Source organism: Hoplias malabaricus, chromosome 7, assembly GCF_029633855.1.
Source record: "Hoplias malabaricus isolate fHopMal1 chromosome 7, fHopMal1.hap1, whole genome shotgun sequence".
NCBI lineage: Eukaryota > Metazoa > Chordata > Actinopteri > Characiformes > Erythrinidae > Hoplias > Hoplias malabaricus.
Window position 1 is genome coordinate 5,519,480 of NC_089806.1, and position 21,445 is coordinate 5,540,924.

A 21,445-nucleotide genomic window follows, 5' to 3' on the forward strand; every position below is an offset into this window, starting at 1 on the left:
CCATCTCTTTATCTCTTTCTCCATCTCTCTTTCTCTCTGTCTCCATCTCTGTCTCCGTCTCTCTTTCTCTCTGTCTCTATGTCTCTGTCTCCGTCTCTCTTTGTCTCGGTCTCCGTCTCTCTTTGTCTCGGTCTCTATCTCTCAGTCTCTGTCTGTCTTTTTCTCTCCGTCTCTCTTTCTCTCTGTCTCCGTCTCTTTTTGTCTCGGTCTCTATCTCTCAGTCTCTGTCTTTTTCCCTCTGTCTCTCTTTCTCTCTGTCTCTGTCTCCGTCTCTCTTTGTCTCGGTCTCTATCTCTCAGTCTCTGTCTTTTTCCCTCTGTCTCTCTTTCTCTCTGTCTCTGTCTCTCTTTGTCTCGGTCTCCGTCTCTGTCTTTGTATAGCTTACTCTCTGTCTCCATCTCTGTCTCTTTTTCTCTATGTCTCTATCTCTCTGTCTCCATCTCTGTCTCTATCTCTCAGTCTCCGTCTCTGTCTTTGTATCTCTTTCTCTCAGTCTCCGTCTCTGTCTTTGTATCTCTTTCTCTCTGTCTCCATCTCTCTGTCTCTATCTCTAACTCTATCTCAGTTTAAAGTTGATTTCATTCGCCCCGTTTCCTCTCCAGGACTTTTATTATGTTCCTTTATTTTACACAGTTCTATAATGAAAGATTACAGATATCACCCCTCCTCCTGAATCCTCCTGTGCCGACTTCAAGTCATTGTTTCTCGAGTCATTGCTTTAACTAGTCAAACACAACCCTGTCCCTTGTTCATATAAGTCCAGCTGAACATCCCTCAGTGTTATAAACTTTCACACTCAACAAGCTTTCCCCTGTGGGTACATCTCTGTCCACAGTACACGTTCCCTCCGTGTGCAGCATCAAATACCACCATTTCTCATTTTCAACCCCTTTCCATAGGTTCACCTCAGTTCGCCAGGTGTTCGGTTCGGTCAGTACCTTCTCCAGTGAGAGGATCTGCTGTCTCTGTCGTTCATCCAGAGCCTGGCTCTTATTCTGCAGAGCTCCCCTCTCCTCCTCCAGACGCAGCACCTTGTCCTTCAGACGCGACTTCTCTGACTCCAGATCCCGGATGGCTGCCTCGTGGGTCATCTGCGTGGCCTGCAGGCTTCCGATCTGACCTGAACCACACATGAAACACCATCGCAGTCAGCACTCACTGAGGGATTTCAGTTTGTACCAGCAGCTCATCTGCAGTGGACCTAGTGGGTTTTACTTCTATACAATGTATCCCTCCTGAATAAAGAAGACATGTTTATAATTGTGTCAGTTTGTCCTAGAGATAGAGTCCAAATCAATTTTGCTGAGTTTAACCTCTTCTTTGCGCTCTCATAAGTCCAGCTCTGTGATTGGACAGACTCAGACGAGGGGGCGGGGCCATTCTAAAGTTTCTGCACTTGACGTCAGAGGAGGAGCTGAATCAGAACGACTCGTTTTATCTATGGATGCATCGATCCGATGTTAGGATCGGATATCGGTCCCGATATTAACAAAAGGAGCTGGATCGGTATCGGATAAATGGGCCGATCCGCTGGCGTCAGTGCTGGATCAGAGCACGCTGGCGTCTGTCTGGTGACTGCCGCGTCTGCCCGTGTTGTTGTTGTGTTTAATTTATGACTGTTTGTCTTTGTGGGGACCTGAGTGGACGGGTTTCTCCGTTGCTGGTCGGGGATTAGCTGTTTGCTATCTCTGATGCTAACGGCTGGCCTGCTAAGTCAATCCACATGCCTTAAGTCTCTCCCACAAGGTGAAGTATATGGTTTTTTAATTCAACGATGTTATCAGATCAGTACGGGGTATCGACCGATACACAATGTATACGTATCGGTATCAAACTGAAAAAGTCGGATCGGTGCATCCCTAGTTTTATCCTGTTTTTTGACTTATGCAAATCACAAAGAATGTGTGGCATTGTTTCACAATTTGTGGGTTGGTAGGCTCAGGATACACACATTAATGGGCACATGGACTCCTAACAACCTTGTACAACCCTTTAGACCACCACAAATCAGAGAGAAAAAAGAGAAAAAGAACAGCAGCCAATCAAATAAGGAAGCTGCTGGCGTTCTCAGAGCAGTACAAACAAACTTCTAAGAGCGATATTTGTTGTGCAATAAGTTCCTAAAGAAAGTTCAATGTGGCGATGTAATCTATGTCCAGGACATTTTTACCAGTTTAATGAATGCATTACTGACCCAGAAAGTGCTATTTCTACTGGGCTGGTGTGGGTGGGGCAGGTAAGCAGTGAGGTTGGCTTTGAGGCCAGGAGAAGAACAGGTGCTGCAGGCCTAGCTGAGGCCGGGCTCCCCAGGGGAATGCTCCAGAAAGCAGGTGATGATGAGCTCTCAGAGCGGGCACATTCGGCCGCTGTTGCCAGGAAACCAGCAGGTCATACGTCATCCCAAACCTTGCCATCCACATACCAGACAGCCTCAGGGCTAGTATCAGAACCGTTCCCGATCAGATCTTTGAGATTCTGAGACTAATATTTCGTTAACGAATCATGCAGGAGGCGAGAATCACTTTATAAGCTGCTGTGTTAAACCTCTGAACTTTGCTGACCACTGAAAGTGTGGCTCCCAGGCCTCCATCGCCTACGGCTGTGGCTGTGACCGCTGGACTGTGAGCTAATGGACCAGGAGAGGCTTCTGTTTATGCTTAGCCCAAGCGAGTGGGTGGACATCTCTAGGTGCACAATAATTTGATCAGTGCTTCAACCTCCTCGCTCACACAGAAACCAGCCGTGGGAGTTGCCCTCGGTGTGACCCTTGTGCGGTCCGCGTTGTCAGCCAGGTCTCAGGTGGCTTTCACTGAAAACGGCCTTTGTACTGACCATTAGCTCAGTGAAACGTGGAGAACCTGCACTCGCAGAAGAGCCTTAGAGTCTCTGGAACCACAGCCGTGTCTCATCACTGTGGAAAACGACATCATTTGTCTATAACCCTTATTCAGTTGAAGGTCACGGTGGGTCTGGAGCCTACCCGGAATCACTGGGCGCAAGGCGGGAAAACACAGTGGAACGCAAGGGGGGCAAAATGACATCAGCTTCCCTGAAAATCATAATCTCTGTTAACAAAGACATTAGAGGTGACCAATGTCACCCAAACCAGTGGGGGCTATGAGTTTGAATTACCCCTGGGTAGCTCGAGGAGTGACCTATTAAAGGTTTAATAGACTGGCTCCACACCGCTCTTGTGTTACACTCTTGTGGGAACCTCATTCACTGTGTGTACTGATCCTGTTGCTTCATTATTTATTCTGTATGGTCAATGTTCAGAGCACTAATCTACCACAGATTTATGAAGGAATCATTCTTCTGAAACAAATCTTTGTCACAAAACTGAACTTTTCTGTGGTGTTTCTCCAGCGTGTTCAACTGTCCCCTGTCAAAGGGGAGCCCACCAACTCTCAAACTGTGAAACAAGACCACACAGTCATATATACATTACCACCCAGTGTATATACTGTATATACGTATATATTATTCTGTTTTCCTGTGGCAGCTGCATATGAAATTTCACTGCACTTGTAAATAAAGCTGTTCCTTCCAGTCTTTCTGTTTTACACAAGTTCATCCCCTTCCCACTGTCAGTCAAGTTACACCGAGCAATTCACCTGAAAAGCAGCCAATCTGAAAAGAGCCCATTTACATATATTAGTCTGAAAGTCACAGACTCGGAGACAGGGATCTAACTGATCTTACTCCTGATCCTAGAGGAAACAGTTATCTCACTGGCTTTGAGGAGGATCTCCGTGGCCTGCTGCTGAACTCGGTCTCTGGTGGCCTCCAGTTCGCACTCGGCTTCTTTCTGCCGGATGGCGATGATCTCCGCGTCCTGAGTCACCTCATCCAGCTGTTTGTGCAGCTCCTACACACACACACACACACACACAAGAAATCAAACCCATTAATCAAATGAGCAGTTCATCAGTGAGTGACACAGTTGCTGTCTCATTCGCACATTTCATTCTCTCTCTCTCTCTCTCTCTCTCTCTCTCTCGCTCTCTCTCACACACACACACACACACACACACACACACACACATACACACACACGGTGCCATCTAGCTCTCCAATTCCTTTCAGGCGAAAAAGAGAAAGTCACACATAAAAGGTGTGAATTACATGTTTTCACCAGCGTTGCACAAGAGAATACAACTCTCTCCAGAGAAACACAGCAAACATGCACAGATCTGCTATTGTTTCTACACCCACTGCCCATTCTCTCAGCTCCACTGACCATACAGGAGCACCCTGTTGCTCTGCATACTTTGTTAGCCCCATTTCCCCCTGTTCCTCAGCGCTCAGGACCCCCACAGAGCAGGTGTGACGTGGTGGTGGATCATTCTCAGCGCTGCAGTGACACTGACGTGGTGGTGGTGTGTTAGTGTGTGTTGTGCTGGTGTAGAGTGGATCAGACACAGCAGTGCTGCTGGAGTTTTTAAACCCTGTGTCCACTCTCTGTCCACTCTGTGAGACACTCCTCCCTCGTTGGTCCACCTTGTAGATGTAGAGTCAGAGACAGTAGCTCATCTGTCGCTGCACAGTGTGTGTCGCCCGTCCTCTAGTCCTTCATCAGTGACACAGGACGCTGTCGGCTGGATGTTTTTGGTCGGTGGACTGTTCTCGGTCCAGACACTGAGGGGTTTAAAAACTCCAGGAGCACTCCCTATACCCACAGTGTTCTGTTTCCCTCCTGCAATAATTACACTACACCTTACCTTTTAATGCACTCACTGAATGTAATCAACTCTAATTAACACCATGGACCTTGTTAAATCCATATCGTACCTAATGCACCTTCACAAGGCTCGTGAACCCCACTGGTCCAGTAGGTTTGGCAGAAACACTGTGGTGGTCAGTGTATTCAGACACAGGGCTGAGAATTAGGAGAATCTATCGTTCTGGGATAAACTCCAGCAGCACTGCTGTGTCTGATCCACTCTACACCAGCACAACACACACTAACACACCACCACCACGTCAGTGTCACTGCAGCGCTGAGAATGATCCACCACCACATCACACCTGCTCTGTGGGGGTCCTGAGCGCTGAGGAACAGAGGGGGGAGGGGGCCACATAAGTCTGCAGAGCAACAGATGGACTACAGCCTGTGATTGTACAACTACAAAGACTGGGTGAATGTTTAATCATAAATGAAGCTTGAAAGTGGATTTTCCACTGAAATTTAAGAATGTGTTTCATCTCCTGAAAAGCGTGTGACGATCTTGAAGGGGACTTGTGAGAAAGTTATAATTATGACACTTGGGAGCTGCTATTTTCTTTTATAGTAAGATGAAAATACATTTTCATTTCTGCAGCTGGGCTGCAGCTGTTTGAGACGCTCTCTACAGCCCCTCTGATGAACACGGTGAGGACGGAGGGGGGTAGATGAGCTTTCCTCTGTCTCTGTAGGACGTGGAGATGCAGCTGGTCTTTACCGGCTGTGGCGCTCCTAGGAGAACCCCATGGATCTTGACGCTCTTAAAGGAGACAGATTATGAAAACGTCACACGCTCAGGGCATGTTAGTGTGGACAGACATCTGGCTTTAGGAGGAACACTCTGGTTTTCAGCTCCCTGTCCTCTCTCCGGGGAAACGTATAATAAACGTCAACGTGTGGGTTTCTGCTACGTTTTGTTACTATTTCAGGCAAATGTCAGAAGGAACACCTGGTTTAACTGGTTTAACAGCGTTAGGTGACGTTCCACCTGCTGCAGAAGCTCTGTCCTCGCTGTGTTTGCAGTGAGGAGTACAGCAGGGGGAAATGAGAGGAACCATCTTATGGGCAGTGTAATGCACCCACCCATGACACACACTCTTTTCCAGGAAAGGAAAGCAAGTCATGAATAAACATTGTGAACAAATCTGCAGAGAACCATAGTGAGAGCTGGGGCAGGGCCATCACTACAGATTAATGATTAGGGATGAAGCTGGAACCAGGGGGCGTCTGGGGTAAATGCCTCATAGCAGAACATTGATTTGACGAGGTACAGATTAAAAACCCACAAGGAGCTGCTGCATTTATAAAACATTTGAATATCCATCTACAGGTAGAAACACTAAACCGAGTTGTGAACAACCAGGAACCTATTATATAAAGGTGTCTGTAAAATACAGTCATAACGTCAGGAAACGACACTCCTCACAGACAGTCACCCGGAGGAAACCCACGCAGACACAGGGAGAACACACCACACTCCTCACAGACAGTCACCCGGTGGAAACCCACGCAGACACAGGGAGAACACACCACACTCCTCACAGACAGTCACCCGGAGGAAACCCACGCAGACACAGGGAGAACACACCACACTCCTCACAGACAGTCACCCGGAGGAAACCCACGCAGACACAGAGAGAACACACCACACTCCTCACAGACAGTCACCCGGAGGAAACCCACGCAGACACAGGGAGAACACACCACACTCCTCACAGACAGTCACCCTGAGGAAACGCACGCAGACACAGAGAGAACACACCACACTCCTCACAGACAGTCACCCGGAGGAAACCCACGCAGACACAGAGAGAACACACCACACTCCTCACAGACAGTCACCTGGAGGAAACCCACACAGACACAGAGAGAACACACCACACTCCTCACAGACAGTCACCCGGAGGAAACCCACGCAGACACAGGGAGAACACACCACACTCCTCACAGACAGTCACCAGGAGGAAACCCACGCAGACACAGAGAGAACACACCACACTCCTCACAGACAGTCACCTGGAGGAAACCCACACAGACACAGAGAGAACACACCACACTCCTCACAGACAGTCACCCGGAGGAAACCCACGCAGACACAGAGAGAACACACCACACTCCTCACAGACAGTCACCCGGAGGAAACCCACGCAGACACAGGGAGAACACACCACACTCCTCACAGACAGTCACCCTGAGGAAACCCACGCAGACACAGAGAGAACACACCACACTCCTCAGACAGTCACCCGGAGGAAACCCACGCAGACACAGAGAGAACACACCACACTCCTCACAGACAGTCACCCGGAGGAAACCCACGCAGACACAGAGAGAACACACCACACTCCTCACAGACAGTCACCCGGAGGAAACCCACGCAGACACAGGGAGAACACACCACACTCCTCACAGACAGTCACCCTGAGGAAACGCACGCAGACACAGAGAGAACACACCACACTCCTCACAGACAGTCACCCGGAGGAAACCCACGCAGACACAGAGAGAACACACCACACTCCTCACAGACAGTCACCTGGAGGAAACCCACACAGACACAGAGAGAACACACCACACTCCTCACAGACAGTCACCCGGAGGAAACCCACGCAGACACAGGGAGAACACACCACACTCCTCACAGACAGTCACCAGGAGGAAACCCACGCAGACACAGAGAGAACACACCACACTCCTCACAGACAGTCACCTGGAGGAAACCCACACAGACACAGAGAGAACACACCACACTCCTCACAGACAGTCACCCGGAGGAAACCCACGCAGACACAGAGAGAACACACCACACTCCTCACAGACAGTCACCCGGAGGAAACCCACGCAGACACAGGGAGAACACACCACACTCCTCACAGACAGTCACCCTGAGGAAACCCACGCAGACACAGAGAGAACACACCACACTCCTCAGACAGTCACCCGGAGGAAACCCACGCAGACACAGAGAGAACACACCACACTCCTCACAGACAGTCACCCGGAGGAAACCCACGCAGACACAGAGAGAACACACCACACTCCTCACAGACAGTCACCCGGAGGAAACCCACGCAGACACAGGGAGAACACACCACACTCCTCACAGACAGTCACCCGGAGGAAACCCACGCAGACACAGAGAGAACACACCACACTCCTCACAGACAGTCACCCGGAGGAAACCCACGCAGACACAGGGAGAACACACCACACTCCTCACAGACAGTCACCCTGAGGAAACGCACGCAGACACAGAGAGAACACACCACACTCCTCACAGACAGTCACCCGGAGGAAACCCACGCAGACACAGAGAGAACACACCACACTCCTCACAGACAGTCACCTGGAGGAAACCCACACAGACACAGAGAGAACACACCACACTCCTCACAGACAGTCACCCGGAGGAAACCCACGCAGACACAGGGAGAACACACCACACTCCTCACAGACAGTCACCCGGAGGAAACCCACGCAGACACAGAGAGAACACACCACACTCCTCACAGACAGTCACCCGGAGGAAACCCACGCAGACACAGGGAGAACACACCACACTCCTCACAGACAGTCACCCTGAGGAAACCCACGCAGACACAGAGAGAACACACCACACTCCTCAGACAGTCACCCGGAGGAAACCCACGCAGACACAGAGAGAACACACCACACTCCTCACAGACAGTCACCCGGAGGAAACCCACGCAGACACAGGGAGAACACACCACACTCCTCACAGACAGTCACCCGGAGGAAACCCACGCAGACACAGAGAGAACACACCACACTCCTCACAGACAGTCACCCGGAGGAAACCCACGCAGACACAGGGAGAACACACCACACTCCTCACAGACAGTCACCCTGAGGAAACCCACGCAGACACAGAGAGAACACACCACACTCCTCAGACAGTCACCCGGAGGAAACCCACGCAGACACAGAGAGAACACACCACACTCCTCACAGACAGTCACCCGGAGGAAACCCACGCAGACACAGAGAGAACACACCACACTCCTCACAGACAGTCACCCGGAGGAAACCCACGCAGACACAGGGAGAACACACCACACTCCTCACAGACAGTCACCCGGAGGAAACCCACGCAGACACAGGGAGAACACACCACACTCCTCACAGACAGTCACCCGGAGGAAACCCACGCAGACACAGAGAGAACACACCACACTCCTCACAGACAGTCACCCGGAGGAAACCCACGCAGACACAGAGAGAACACACCACACTCCTCACAGACAGTCACCCGGAGGAAACCCACGCAGACACAGAGAGAACACACCACACTCCTCACAGACAGTCACCCAGAGGAAACCCACACAGACACAGGGAGAACACACCACACTCCTCACAGACAGTCACCCGGAGGAAACCCACGCAGACACAGAGAGAACACACCACACTCCTCACAGACAGTCACCAGGAGGAAACCCACACAGACACAGGGAGAACACACCACACTCCTCACAGACAGTCACCCGGAGGAAACCCACGCAGACACAGAGAGAACACACCACACTCCTCACAGACAGTCACCCGGAGGAAACCCACGCAGACACAGGGAGAACACACCACACTCCTCACAGACAGTCACCCGGAGGAAACCCACGCAGACACAGAGAGAACACACCACACTCCTTACAGACAGTCCCCTGGAAGTCAAAACTAAAAACAGGACCCCTAAAACAGGTCTAAGGACGTCCATGGGTGTGGGTATACATAAAGTGGGGAAAAAAGTGGGAATACGACAACACAGTTTAACTCTAGAAGCGCCGTTCAGCCTTGACCTGCTTATACACAGAAGCACTGAGGGACACTGTGAGCACCTCCAATCACTCATCGCAAATTCTATATTTTCTGATTAATGTATAATTGTGTGTAAAAGTGTAAAATGTATTTGTTCTCTATCTGTAATCAGTACCTGTTCATAACTGCGAACTAATTAAGAATGCAATAATGCAATGAAATGATTATCATTTAAAGAAACAGGCACTGCTGTGGAGTTTGATCCTTGTGGTGTTTTGACCAAACGGGTCACAGATATTCCATTAAGACCCAGAACTGTGTTCCACTGTGGAGAAGCGGGGCAGCGCATGTGTGTCCCCTTTAGGAAAACTGCGGATGGAAATCCAGCTTCTCTCTCCCAGCCCAGGCTGCCCTCCTTCATCTGATCACTGGGTGCTCTTTTGGTCTGTCTCACTGTGTCCGGCTATTTCTCTCTCTCTCTCTCGCTCATCTCTCCACCGCACCCTTATTAACTGTGAACACACAAATCATCTCGACCTCCTCTATTCTCTGTGGCGATTTCCTCTGCGCCCTCACTTCCTTTCTCTGGCTGTTTTCCTCTCTATTGCTGTCGTTTTCTTTCCTATTAATCAAGTCATCGCTATCCATCTCCTCTCCCTCCTTTTCCCTCTCTCTCTCTGGTCTGTTGTGTCATGCTGTATTACCCTTTCCTCCGACACATGCACACTCTCATTCACACAGCCAGCGTATTCTGGAGGAGTGGAGATGACACGTCCTCGTCCCTAATTAGACGGTTTGTATAGCGCACTGCCAGTGTTGTCTCGGCTCAGCTGCTCCGCATTCAGAAGATAATACACGTCTACTTTTACAGTTCAGATAGGAGCCCTCTCTCATCGGAACACTGGAGTGAAACTGAAAGCTCGGCGAGTCCCTATTTTTCTCTATTTTCTTTTCTGGACACAGGAAATAAAAAAAAGAGCCTTTCTTCAGCGTGTTGTGGCTCATTAGCTGAGCCAACCGTGTCCAAAGGTCACTGGAAAGTGCTAGAAAGGCCAGGTCCAATCACTTCTCAAGAGTAAGTTTTAGTATTTAGTTCTGAATAATAATAATCCACAAGGACGTATGAAATATTTAAGACACCTCTTTTACAAACCATTACAGGGCGCTGTGTGAACGTGTGAATCCACTTGGAGCTTTATATAATGAGGTCTGGCATTGTCTTGCTGAAATAACCATGTACTTCCTGGCATTTCTACATGGGGAATCTATACGACATTCTCCTTGTGCAATGGGTGGACTGTGATAAGTCACAATGGTTTTCCAAAGTGCCTCAGAGCCCGAGTGGCTATATTTAATGAAGGAGCAGACGATCAGTCGTTCAGCAGCAGTGTGTGGCTACAGGGGTATAAAGCACTGCAGAAAATAGGGTTAAATTCACTGCACAAGTATTAGTCCTAGGACAAGACCCCTAAACACAACAATCTGACGACTGGAGCATCGGCCAAAGGCCATCAAATAAATGTAAACTGAGCTCAAGGGAAAGATCAATGGTCAAAACCGCCCCAGAGCAGAGTCCTTAAACACTGCAGCAGTGAAAGCTAAAAGCGATGTTCCTCTTGCCAAGTGAGACTCCTGTGTGTGTTAATGCATTTAAAGCAACACACCGGTCTGTGCCCCAGCCCCAAGTGAGCGATGACTGATGAGGACTGTGCCATCGCTCAGGTGTCTCCGCCTGAGGCCGGTGCTCGGCTCCTGTTTGGTCAGCTCCGGGTGCGCTGAGAGCACAGGAGTGCACTTGGTTCTGAAAACCCGTTTAAGTTGTTTTTACCTAATGAGAAAACCCCGGTTCTTGACGTGCAGCCGCTGCAGCCATCAGCATCTGTACATTTCTCCATCTGATCAGCGTGGATTAACTGAAAGTGACCGGGACGCGCCTCCGGGGGCAAAGCCCATTATGAGACACAGACTTTGAAAATGTCACAGTGACTCCAAATCGATTCCATTAAAGAGCAACTTTCTCCAGCGTGAATACAGCTGCGGAGGGAAGCTGCTGCTTTGTCCTTGCGGAGACCTCTGGACGGCAGAGGACGGACATTGAATGCTACGTTTGTAAAAGCTGCCAGACGTCACGAGAGGTGATAAAACATTCTTTCAGCAAATAGCAAAAGGTACAAAAGAACCAACCGCTATTAAAGAAAGAAACAATAAAACACTAATAACACCCTTAAGCCAGGGGGCAGCGTGTACACTGAGGACCTTGAACACGCGATCTCAAGAGACAAATGTAACCTTTTCAGGGTTTGCTCTGCACCACAGACTGATGCTCTACCAGTGGTAGGAGGAAACCCACACAGACACAGAGAAAACACACCACACTCCTCACAGACAGTCACCCGGAGGAAACCCACGCAGACACAGAGAGAACACACCACACTCCTCACAGACAGTCACCCAGAGGAAACCCACGCAGACACAGAGAGAACACACCGCACTCCTCACAGACAGTCACCCGGAGGAAACACACGCAGACACAGAGAGAACACACCACACTCCTCACAGACAGTCACCCGGAGGAAACCCACGCAGACACAGAGAGAACACACCACACTCCTCACAGACAGTCACCCGGAGGAAACTCACACAGACACAGGGAGAACACACAACACTCCTCACAGACAGTCACCCGGAGGAAACCCACGCAGACTCAGGGAGAACACACCACACTCCTCACAGACAGTCACCCGGAGGAAACCCACACAGACACAGGGAGAACACACAACACTCCTCACAGACAGTCACCCGGAGGAAACCCACTCAGACTCAGGGAGAACACACCACACTCCTCACACAGTCACCCGGAGGAAACCCACGCAGACACAGAGAGAACACACCACACTCCTCACAGACAGTCACCCGGAGGAAACCCACACAGACACAGAGAGAACACACCACACTCCTCACAGACAGTCACCCGGAGGAAACCCATGCAGACACAGGGAGAACACACCACACTCCTCACAGACAGTCACCCGGAGGAAACCCACGCAGACACAGGGAGAACACACCACACTCCTCACAGACAGTCACCCGGAGGAAACCCACGCAGACACAGAGAGAACACACCACACTCCTCACAGCCAGTCACCCAGAGGAAACCCACGCAGACACAGAGAGAACACACCACACTCCTCACAGACAGTCACCCGGAGGAAACCCACGCAGACACAGAGAGAACACACCACACTCCTCACAGACAGTCACCCGGAGGAAACCCACGCAGACACAGAGAGAACACACCACACTCCTCACAGCCAGTCACCTGAGGAGAGGAACCAACCAGGAACTAATCCAATGCAGGAATTTATATTGTAATGAAGAAGTAATGTTTAATGCTGGATTCATCAAGTTCATTTTATAGTAAGGTGTCAATAAGAGTCTCTAAGACCAAATGTTAGAAGATTTATGGGAAAGTATTATCCTCATTAGCCAATCTCCATTTGTTCTAGCACAGCTCCACACCCCGTTCACTAATTACAGACATAAATAATGTCCATTTATGATCTAAGTGCAGAAACACTTCAAGGGATTTCATGGCTGCTCTCTCTTCACGACTCTGTGATTAGAATGGACAAAGCAGGGATGCATCTGGGTACAGCACCTTTACAACTGTGGCTAGATTCATCCACAAATACAGCATTTAAATCGTCCACACGCGGACTGGTGGTCAGTGTGATGATGTTGTTTTAAATGTATGATTGTGTGTAGTGCCGGGCGATACGAGCGCAAATCAATATCACGATTAATTGAACATTTTATCTTGATTACAGTTAATGAAGGATTATTTAGTTGTTGTTTGCCTCATAGTTCATTGACGAGGCTTGTTCTGTTAATACGCTCCAGTGTTAAAGGTGGGCTGTGTGCTTCTGATGTGGCTGGGAGCTCACGTCCAAACCACAGACGCCGCGTTTTTCTTTGGTACGAGCTGCTCGAGTCGCTCGGTCCGTCTCCGTGTTTAGGTTCTCCTCCATGTGGCAGATTGGATGGGACAGAGTCACGTGACTACAGCGTGGTAGTGTGGGTTTAAAGATACAGTACATGAACACACAGTGGGGACAAGATTATGTCGATTAGAATTTCTGAATGTCGATCTAGATCAAGTTTCAATTCACTGCCCAGCCCTAGTTGTATGCTTTACTGTGTTTAAAGGGTGCTATACTTCTCTATAGTTGTGTTAGTCATCAGTACTGGGCTGGAACCATGTTTCTCTGGATTGATCGAGTCCAATCCAGTACATTTAAAATGAGTTGGAGTGGTGTTTTTGATCCAGAATGAATCCCCTAACAACAATACCAGACCATGTAATCAAATCTCCTCAGCAATGTTACAATATCAGTCAGTCATAAAGTACACATGTAGCTAAGGTGGGAGGATGACGTCGGCCATCAGATCTTCATGAATGGACACTAACACAACGCCACTGTACAGCTCAACGTGCCGGAGGAGAACACCAGCTGCTCAGTTGACTAGCACTGTGCTTGAGTGACGGAAGGGACAGTAAGGGCCTTGCTACTCATCCACACAGCTAGGGCAGTGATGCTCTCTTGGATTCCAGGCCTCAAAAGGCCGAGGCATCACCAGGGAGTGACCTAGCGGTCTCCCGAGCATAGTGCCAACACTAAGAGTGCTGTGACTCCAGAGCTCACTGGTTTTTAAAGCACCTACCACAAAAGAGATTTAGGTTCAAGCAGCCTGTTGACCATTGTAATTACACCCTCGGGAAAGAACCCCACACAAACGCAGAGTGCTCGTTAACGCTACAGTGAAACAACGTTGAAACCAAACGTACTACAGAGCGCTAGCAGCTAGAATTAATATTCTCACATTAACCCCTTACTCAGAACAAACCGTGGATTATGTGCAGTTTAACTCCATAAGATCCAGGTTTTTAAGACGACCCTTTGTCTTTGAGACTCTGCTCCCTCGAACTGAATTTGAAGTGGCTGAGGATTAAAGGATTGCTCGTAAAAAGAAAGATACAACAACTAAAGGCAGTGTGTGCAGACCACGATCCCTCCTTATTACAGCTAACTCCACACTGTCGAGCCTGAGACTCTCCTCTCTGAGCACATTTAGGAGATTTAAAGTCATAGGCGAGAGTTTGATCCAGAGATGAAAGGTGATTGGTCGGGGGCAGCAGTATCGCTGAGGTCAGAGGTGGAAGGTCGCTGGTTCAGTCCTCAGGATCGGCTGGGGGTGAAGAAACTGTACTTTCCCCTGCCTCAACATACATGGTTGTTGTATCCTGTGTTTGTGTGTGTGTGTGTGTGTGTTTTTACTCCCCAAGAGGATTAACAAAGCAGCACATCTTCTTTGACACTGAAATCACACTTTGAAAGAGTTCAGTTTCCAAATCGCTGAGCCGCCGGTTTAATTCTCGCCCGTGTCATTAACAGCTTTTAGACAGGGACATGGCTTCTAAAACAGACGTAGACCCATCAGAGGCAGCCTTAGCTGTACACACAGCAACAACCACAACTGGCTGCCTATCTGCCGCTGTGCGTTCAGTGCTTAGAGTTAAGGCTGGATCTCTGGTATAAACACAGGCCTGGACGTTCTATTTATAGAAATTCATTAACATTTATATAGCATTCGTGATATCAGTCAGAAAAAGCCCAATCAGTTGCCTTCCCCACGTCGCTCAGCCCTGGCCTCAGGAGAAATCAGCCCCTCAATGAAAAACCCTTTATCAATAACTTCCATTTTTCAGCAGCGCTGCTCGCCGGTCCAGACCCAGCCGTGGAGATCAACACTTCTTCAGCTTGATCCTATATTTAAATACATTGGTGACTGCTTTATTTGAAGTAAAGAGGCTCACAAACTATGCAACGTCAGCCTCTATGAGGATTGAAGGGACAGCACCGTCTGCTCCCTCAACATCCACAGCTGAGGTGCCCCAACTGCCTCCTGGGAGCTAGGGTGGCTGCCTGCTGCTCTGTGTGAGTGTGTGCTCAGTGCCCCTAGTGCATGATTGGGTGTGTGTGGCCAGGTGATGCCACGTGATGGATCTAAAGGCAGAGGCAATCTTTCAGTGTCCTGCTGCACAAGGAGGATAAAACTATGTGTACCTTGTGCAAAAGGTACGCATCAGTTCCCGTTACTCTGGTTACTCCCGTTATCACTGGTGTTTCTCTTCTTCCTGTGACAATCTACCACATGAAGATCCTTCTCACACCATCACTGACATGCAACATCTTACAGGACGAAGCTCTTTTTTGGTGCACTCACCTTGATGTTGTTCTCGGCGGCGGTGAGTGTAGCCTGCAGTTTGTGGGACTTCTCTCGGCTCTCTCTGGCCTCGTCCTGCACCCTCTGCAGTTCGGAGCGCAGTTTCCCCAGCGTCTTCTGCAGCGCTGCCTCCTGAGCCTGGAACTCCTTCCTCAACTCAGCCTCGGTCTTCTTCCAGGCCAGAAGGTTCTCGGCCGTCATCTGCTGCGTGCGCTTCATCGCCTCCAGCTCGCGCTCGTAGAAGGCCTGCGCCTTGTTCAGCTTGGCCTCGTACTCCTCCACCAGGCGCTTCTTGTCCTGTTTCAGCTCCTCCACCCTCTCCGTCAGAGCCTCCACTTCCTGCTTGTGCAGCTGGCCAAGTTTCTCCTGGTCTTTGCTGTAGTTGGCATTCTGGCTCTGATGAGAGCGCAGCAGCTCCTGGATCTGGGATGAGAACGAGAACGTAAACGTGAGACACCTGATCGTCCAGAGAAGGGAGACTACCCTAGCTACATGATGGCTTTAGCATGTTCTCCCGGTTCGGTTCAGGTCCAGTTCTGGGGGGCTGCGGGGGTGCAGTCTCTCTAACCTGGGGAGACCTTACACACTACAGCTGGAGTTGATTTCTGTTTTGGAAGAAAGTTTTATGTTCCAACTTAACAGGAATATTGTAGCATAAAAAGTCTTGTTCATTACATTTAGCAACAACCCACAGCTCCATCCATTACTGCAGGCCAGAGGTCATCAAATCAGACCTTTGGTTCAGGTTCCAGGCTGGGGTTTTACAACGGCAAACTGGTACCACACTGCACCTGGACAGTCTGGTGCATTAGCAGCTGTAGCAATAGTGTCATAGCAGCCGGCCATTTTTAAATCCTAAACTGGAACCTGGATTTGATGACCTCACCTAGATGATGACCTCACCTAGATTTGATGACCTCACCTGGATTTGATGACCTCACCTAGATTTGATCATCTCACCTAGATGTGATGACCTCACCTGGATTTGATGACCTCACCTAGATTTGATGATCTCACCTGGATTTGATGACCTCACCTAGATTTGATCATCTCACCTGGATTTGATGACCTCACCTAGATTTGATGACCTCACCTAGATTTGATGACCTCACCTAGATTTGATGATCTCACCTGGATTTGATGACCTCACCTGGATTTGATGACCTCACCTGGATTTGATCATCTCACCTGGATTTGATGACCTCACCTAGATTTGATGACCTCACCTAGATTTGATGACCTCACCTAGATTTGATGAATCTATGGAATTTATAGGAATTTATATCATGGCAGTTCCCTCAGCGGAACATATTCAGTACCTTTACTTAGAGAACATAACTGTACCTTATTCTATATTAACAGTAGATGTTAATGTTGTGTTGATTTTAGTTCGGCCCATTTCCTCTCCAGGACTTTTATTCTGTTCTTTTATTTTACACAGTTCTATAATGAAGAATCACAAAGGAACACAACTGGACTTTAACCCCACGGTTGTACCTTTAAAGACACATTTACACTGTTTGTACCCGTAGTGACCACAAAAAAGGCTCAGTACCTCTCCTGTACCTTTTTACCTGAAAGTGTATATTATATTAGGAAAGACAAACTTGGAAAAACTACTCAGAAAGGACCATAATGAGCAAAATACAGGCCGTCTAATACTCTCTCTCACACACAGGCAACTTTCTGGTTCCTAATGGGCTTTGCAGCAGCTGCCCAGACCCTATTCTCTTTGCTACTGCTTTTCTGGGATTGGTGTAAAGAGTCAATTATGCTGTTTTAAGGCTGTTAAACAGATTAGCTTCATCACGTGGTGAGCTGTACATGAAAAAACTAACACGGTCTGATTTAATTGGTCAAGAATGACATTTATGTGTACACAAGTGTCCACAGATGTGAGTGTGAGTGACTGGGTGAGTGTGTGTGTGTGTGTGACTGGGTGAGTGTGTGTGTGTGTGTGACTGGGTGAGTGTGTGTGTGTGTGACTGGGTGAGTGTGTGTGTGTGACTGGGTGAGTGTGTGTGTGTGACTGGGTGAGTGTGTGAGTGTGACTGGGTGAGTGTGTGAGTGACTGGGTGAGTGTGAGTGTGTGAGTGACTGGGTGAGTGAGTGTGTGAGTGACTGGGTGAGTGTGTGTGAGTGACTGGGTGAGTGTGTGTGAGTGACTGGGTGAGTGTGTGTGAGTGACTAGGTGAGTGTGTGTAACTGTCCACAGGTGTCCCTTTGAATTGCTCTTATCTATAATATTGAATCATACTTTATTCATTTGTTCCTACTACATACTGGACTTTTCCCGAGTCCCTGGTTTCTCCGTGTTGTGTAACGTTCTCTCGTCTTCAAAACCTGTGTATGAAAGGTCATGTTCATACCTCTTGCCGGTGTGTGGTGCGGAGCTCCTCCAGGGCCTGCCTCTTCTCCTGCTCAAACTGGGCCTGGACCTGGCCGAAGGACCGGAGCTTCTCCTCGAAGGAGCGCCGCATCTCCTCCACCTCGCGGGACATGGTGACGACCCGCTGCGTGTGCTGCGCCTCTGTGCACAGCTGCATGTCCTCCACGCGCTGCCGGTACGACTCGAACTCGGCCAGAGCCTGGCGCTTCATGCGCTCGTGCAGCTCCATGGACTCCTCCAGGGACTGGATCCTCCTCTTCAGGTCCATCTCGTCGCTGATCTTGCTCTTGTACAGCATGATCTTCTCCCTGGTCTCTGAGAGGATCTGCTGAACCTCTTCCTCGTGAGCCTCCTTCAGAGTCTGGATGGCTGCCTCGTGCTCATCGTTCTTCGTGTTGAGTGCATAAATCACCTGTTGGAGGACAAGAGAGGAGAGGATAAACAAAAGTGTCCAGGGACCATCAGTTAGTAGATTATCGGCGTACGACTGAAGGCCAGGGTTTTTAAACTGGAGAAGGTTGAGGAAAAGCAACGTCCCGTCAAAGATAAGCAAGTCCTACTGCTGACTAAAGGACATTTGTCTACAGTTTGTTCACAAGCAAACAAGCGACCGCCAGCGTGCAAGAGAATTACTGACCTTTAGAGCCTGAAGATTGACTTCCATCTAAAGCTGCACAGGAGTTTAACCACTGCCGGTGCTCTCCAGTGAAGAAGCCTCGTGTTTACAGCTACTGTCTGATAACTAGATTATCTGATCAAACCTTCACTCATCTAAAGATGGCCTTCATGGTTTAAAAAAAACATCTGCTGCTCTCCAGTCGGTTTGTGCTGGAAACCAGTCTGATGTGTTTACAAAGCCCCAGTGTCTGTAAATGGTTAAAAAAAACACAGGGACTGGTCTGATATACAGGGGGTCCTCGACTTACGACGTTGATCTGTTCCTACGTCACGTCGTAAAATGATTTTCGGTGTATGTCAGAACATACGTACATACTTTACGTAAATAATATACTGTAAGCACGTATCCTATCCTAACACATATAAAATACGTAAAAATAACTAAATGAAATCGTAGCGACAGTCGGTCGACTAAGTCCCAGCGACCAGCCAATGTTTGTCGCTGTTTCCCCCTTATTGAATCACTTTATGATGTCTAATTCCACTTCCATGGTGATGGCTTTCCTCTTCTCCGATGCACTGCCATCAGAAGAGTCTGCCTTACGCTTGGGAGGAACAAAATCAAACGCACACGTGCACACGTGAGAGAGAACGACGTAGCAGCGAGCTAAAATGGCGTACAATGCGACTGGGGTGATGCCGTCCTCCTCGGTCCCGAGCCGCGTAACCGTGTATTCTTCCCCACACCAAACACGAAGTTCACGTTACGACGTTTACGACGCAAAACCACGTAAGTCAAAACAAGGCTTTATACAGTAAATGGGAGATGTGTCGTAACCACGGAACATCGTAACTCGGGACTGACGTAACCCGAGGACCTCCTGTACTAGGCTCTTCCCTTCAGGAAAAAAGGAATCTGGAGGCTTTTAAACAAAGGAGAGAATCCAAATGTTGAAAAGTATGAACTGAGATGAGGGTATTGCTCTATTCCTGCTCCATCGGTGGGTAACGTCGACTGCTGTCTCAGGTGATTTAAGGTGGAACTGACTCCAATCTCGGGAGAGCACTCACTGCATGAACAAAAACACAGAGTGAAAGTGCTACAAAACTCAACTCGAGTTACTAATGAGTTTCTGTGGTAATTCAAACAGTGAATAAAAACACTTCAGCTACGAACAGACAGCTATCGCAGTTTTCTCTCAAACACACCGTTCAACTTAAAAAACACAGCTTCTGAGAGAGTAGTGTGTCCCCACTGTCACAGACAAGAGCGTTCTCTCACTGCTGCGTTTAAACTCGCCTTTGCGCTCTCACATAAACACGGGTCCAGCGCTGTGATTGGACAGACTCAGACGAGGGGGCGGGGCCATTCTAAAGTCTCTGCACTTGACGTCCGAAGCGGAGAAGGAAACCCCTCAGTGGGTCTCGACTCCTGGACTGATATAACCCTCTTTACTGGGAAGTATTATTTGGAGGAAATAAAGGCTTTAAATTTTCCACTGTGAGTCACGCTCTGAGCTCATTTCCATAATCGTCTGGACATCTGATTAGGACAGAGCTGTGGCAGAACAATACACTTATCAGAGCTGCAGCTCCTATTCAGCATGAGAGCTGCTGGAGGAAACAACGGCTGCACCACAGAGAGGGCTGGAGGTGCCATCGTCGCCTAATGGGCTGTCCACTCAGATCATGTGAAGAGGAGTCATTATCTTTACTGTCCACTTCCACACACTCGGCCAGCACGGTGAGCCTGGTGGAGTGAGGACAGAGGCTGGCAGGCTTGAAGAGAGAGCTGTATCTATATGAAATATATATTTCTATGCCCAATTACTAGTTGCCAGTTACATGTCGGTGAGTCCGTCCCCACGCAGAGCACAGCTTAAATTCCAGAGGAGAATGCAAACTGCCCAGATCTGTTACATCACACTCTGGTCGGGGTGAATGGCGAGCGGCTCATTATCATTTAAAGGAACAGGGTGTGTTTAGACAGAGGGAGAACGCTGCTGTGAGGTTTGATCCTTGTGGTATTTTGATCAAAGCAGGTCACAGACGTTTCACTACGACCCAGAACTGTGTTCCACTGTGGAGAAGAGGGAGCTTATGTCCTCTTTATTTATGGCTTTATTTATTCAAGCTCTCTCCCTCCTCTCCTGGCCACTGCTCAAATATCTCTCTCAAATATTCAGTCAGAAGCTGCTCCAAACTCCGCTGTTGTGATGGTGAGCGGCAACCACAGTCAATACTCACCGACCGTTTCTCCAATAACCCGTCTGTGCCAATGTTTGTTATTGTTTTGGCTGCTGGTGTTTCACTGCCTGGGTGTTTTCTCATGTTCCAACACTGATAGGCTACTGCACATCAGCGCTCCACTGTTCCTCACTGATGTGTTCACACTGTACACTCACTGGTAGAAAAGGTTGAACATGCCTGAATGTTCTATACAACATGTGTGATATTAGTCTATGAGGCAAGAGATTAATTCATTCCTTCATTCATTCATGTGTTCTTCTGTAACTGCTTCATGGGGCCTACCTGGTATCATTGGGCACAAAGCAGAAACACACCCTGGACAGGGAGCCAGCCCATCACAGGACATCACACACTAACCCAGTCACTCACGCGCTCACCCAGTCACTCACGCGCTCAACCAGTCACTCACG

The 21,445-nt window shown here is 48.9% G+C and overlaps 1 protein-coding gene across 1 annotated transcript in view; it reads right to left on the bottom strand.

Moving 5' to 3' along the window:
• The window catches only part of fam184ab (family with sequence similarity 184 member Ab), a 126,750-nt gene extending 108,174 nt beyond the window's left edge, over positions 1-18,576 (bottom strand). Inside the window, exons 1-4 of the mRNA XM_066677780.1 lie at positions 18,148-18,576; positions 15,779-16,201; positions 3,733-3,868; positions 939-1,120 (exon numbers count right to left, since the gene is read on the bottom strand). Coding sequence (XP_066533877.1) covers positions 939-1,120; positions 3,733-3,868; positions 15,779-16,201; positions 18,148-18,465 — 1,059 coding nt within the window. The 5' untranslated portion in view covers positions 18,466-18,576. The remainder of the gene's footprint in view (positions 1-938; positions 1,121-3,732; positions 3,869-15,778; positions 16,202-18,147) is intronic.
• Positions 18,577-21,445: the final 2,869 nt, after the last annotated feature.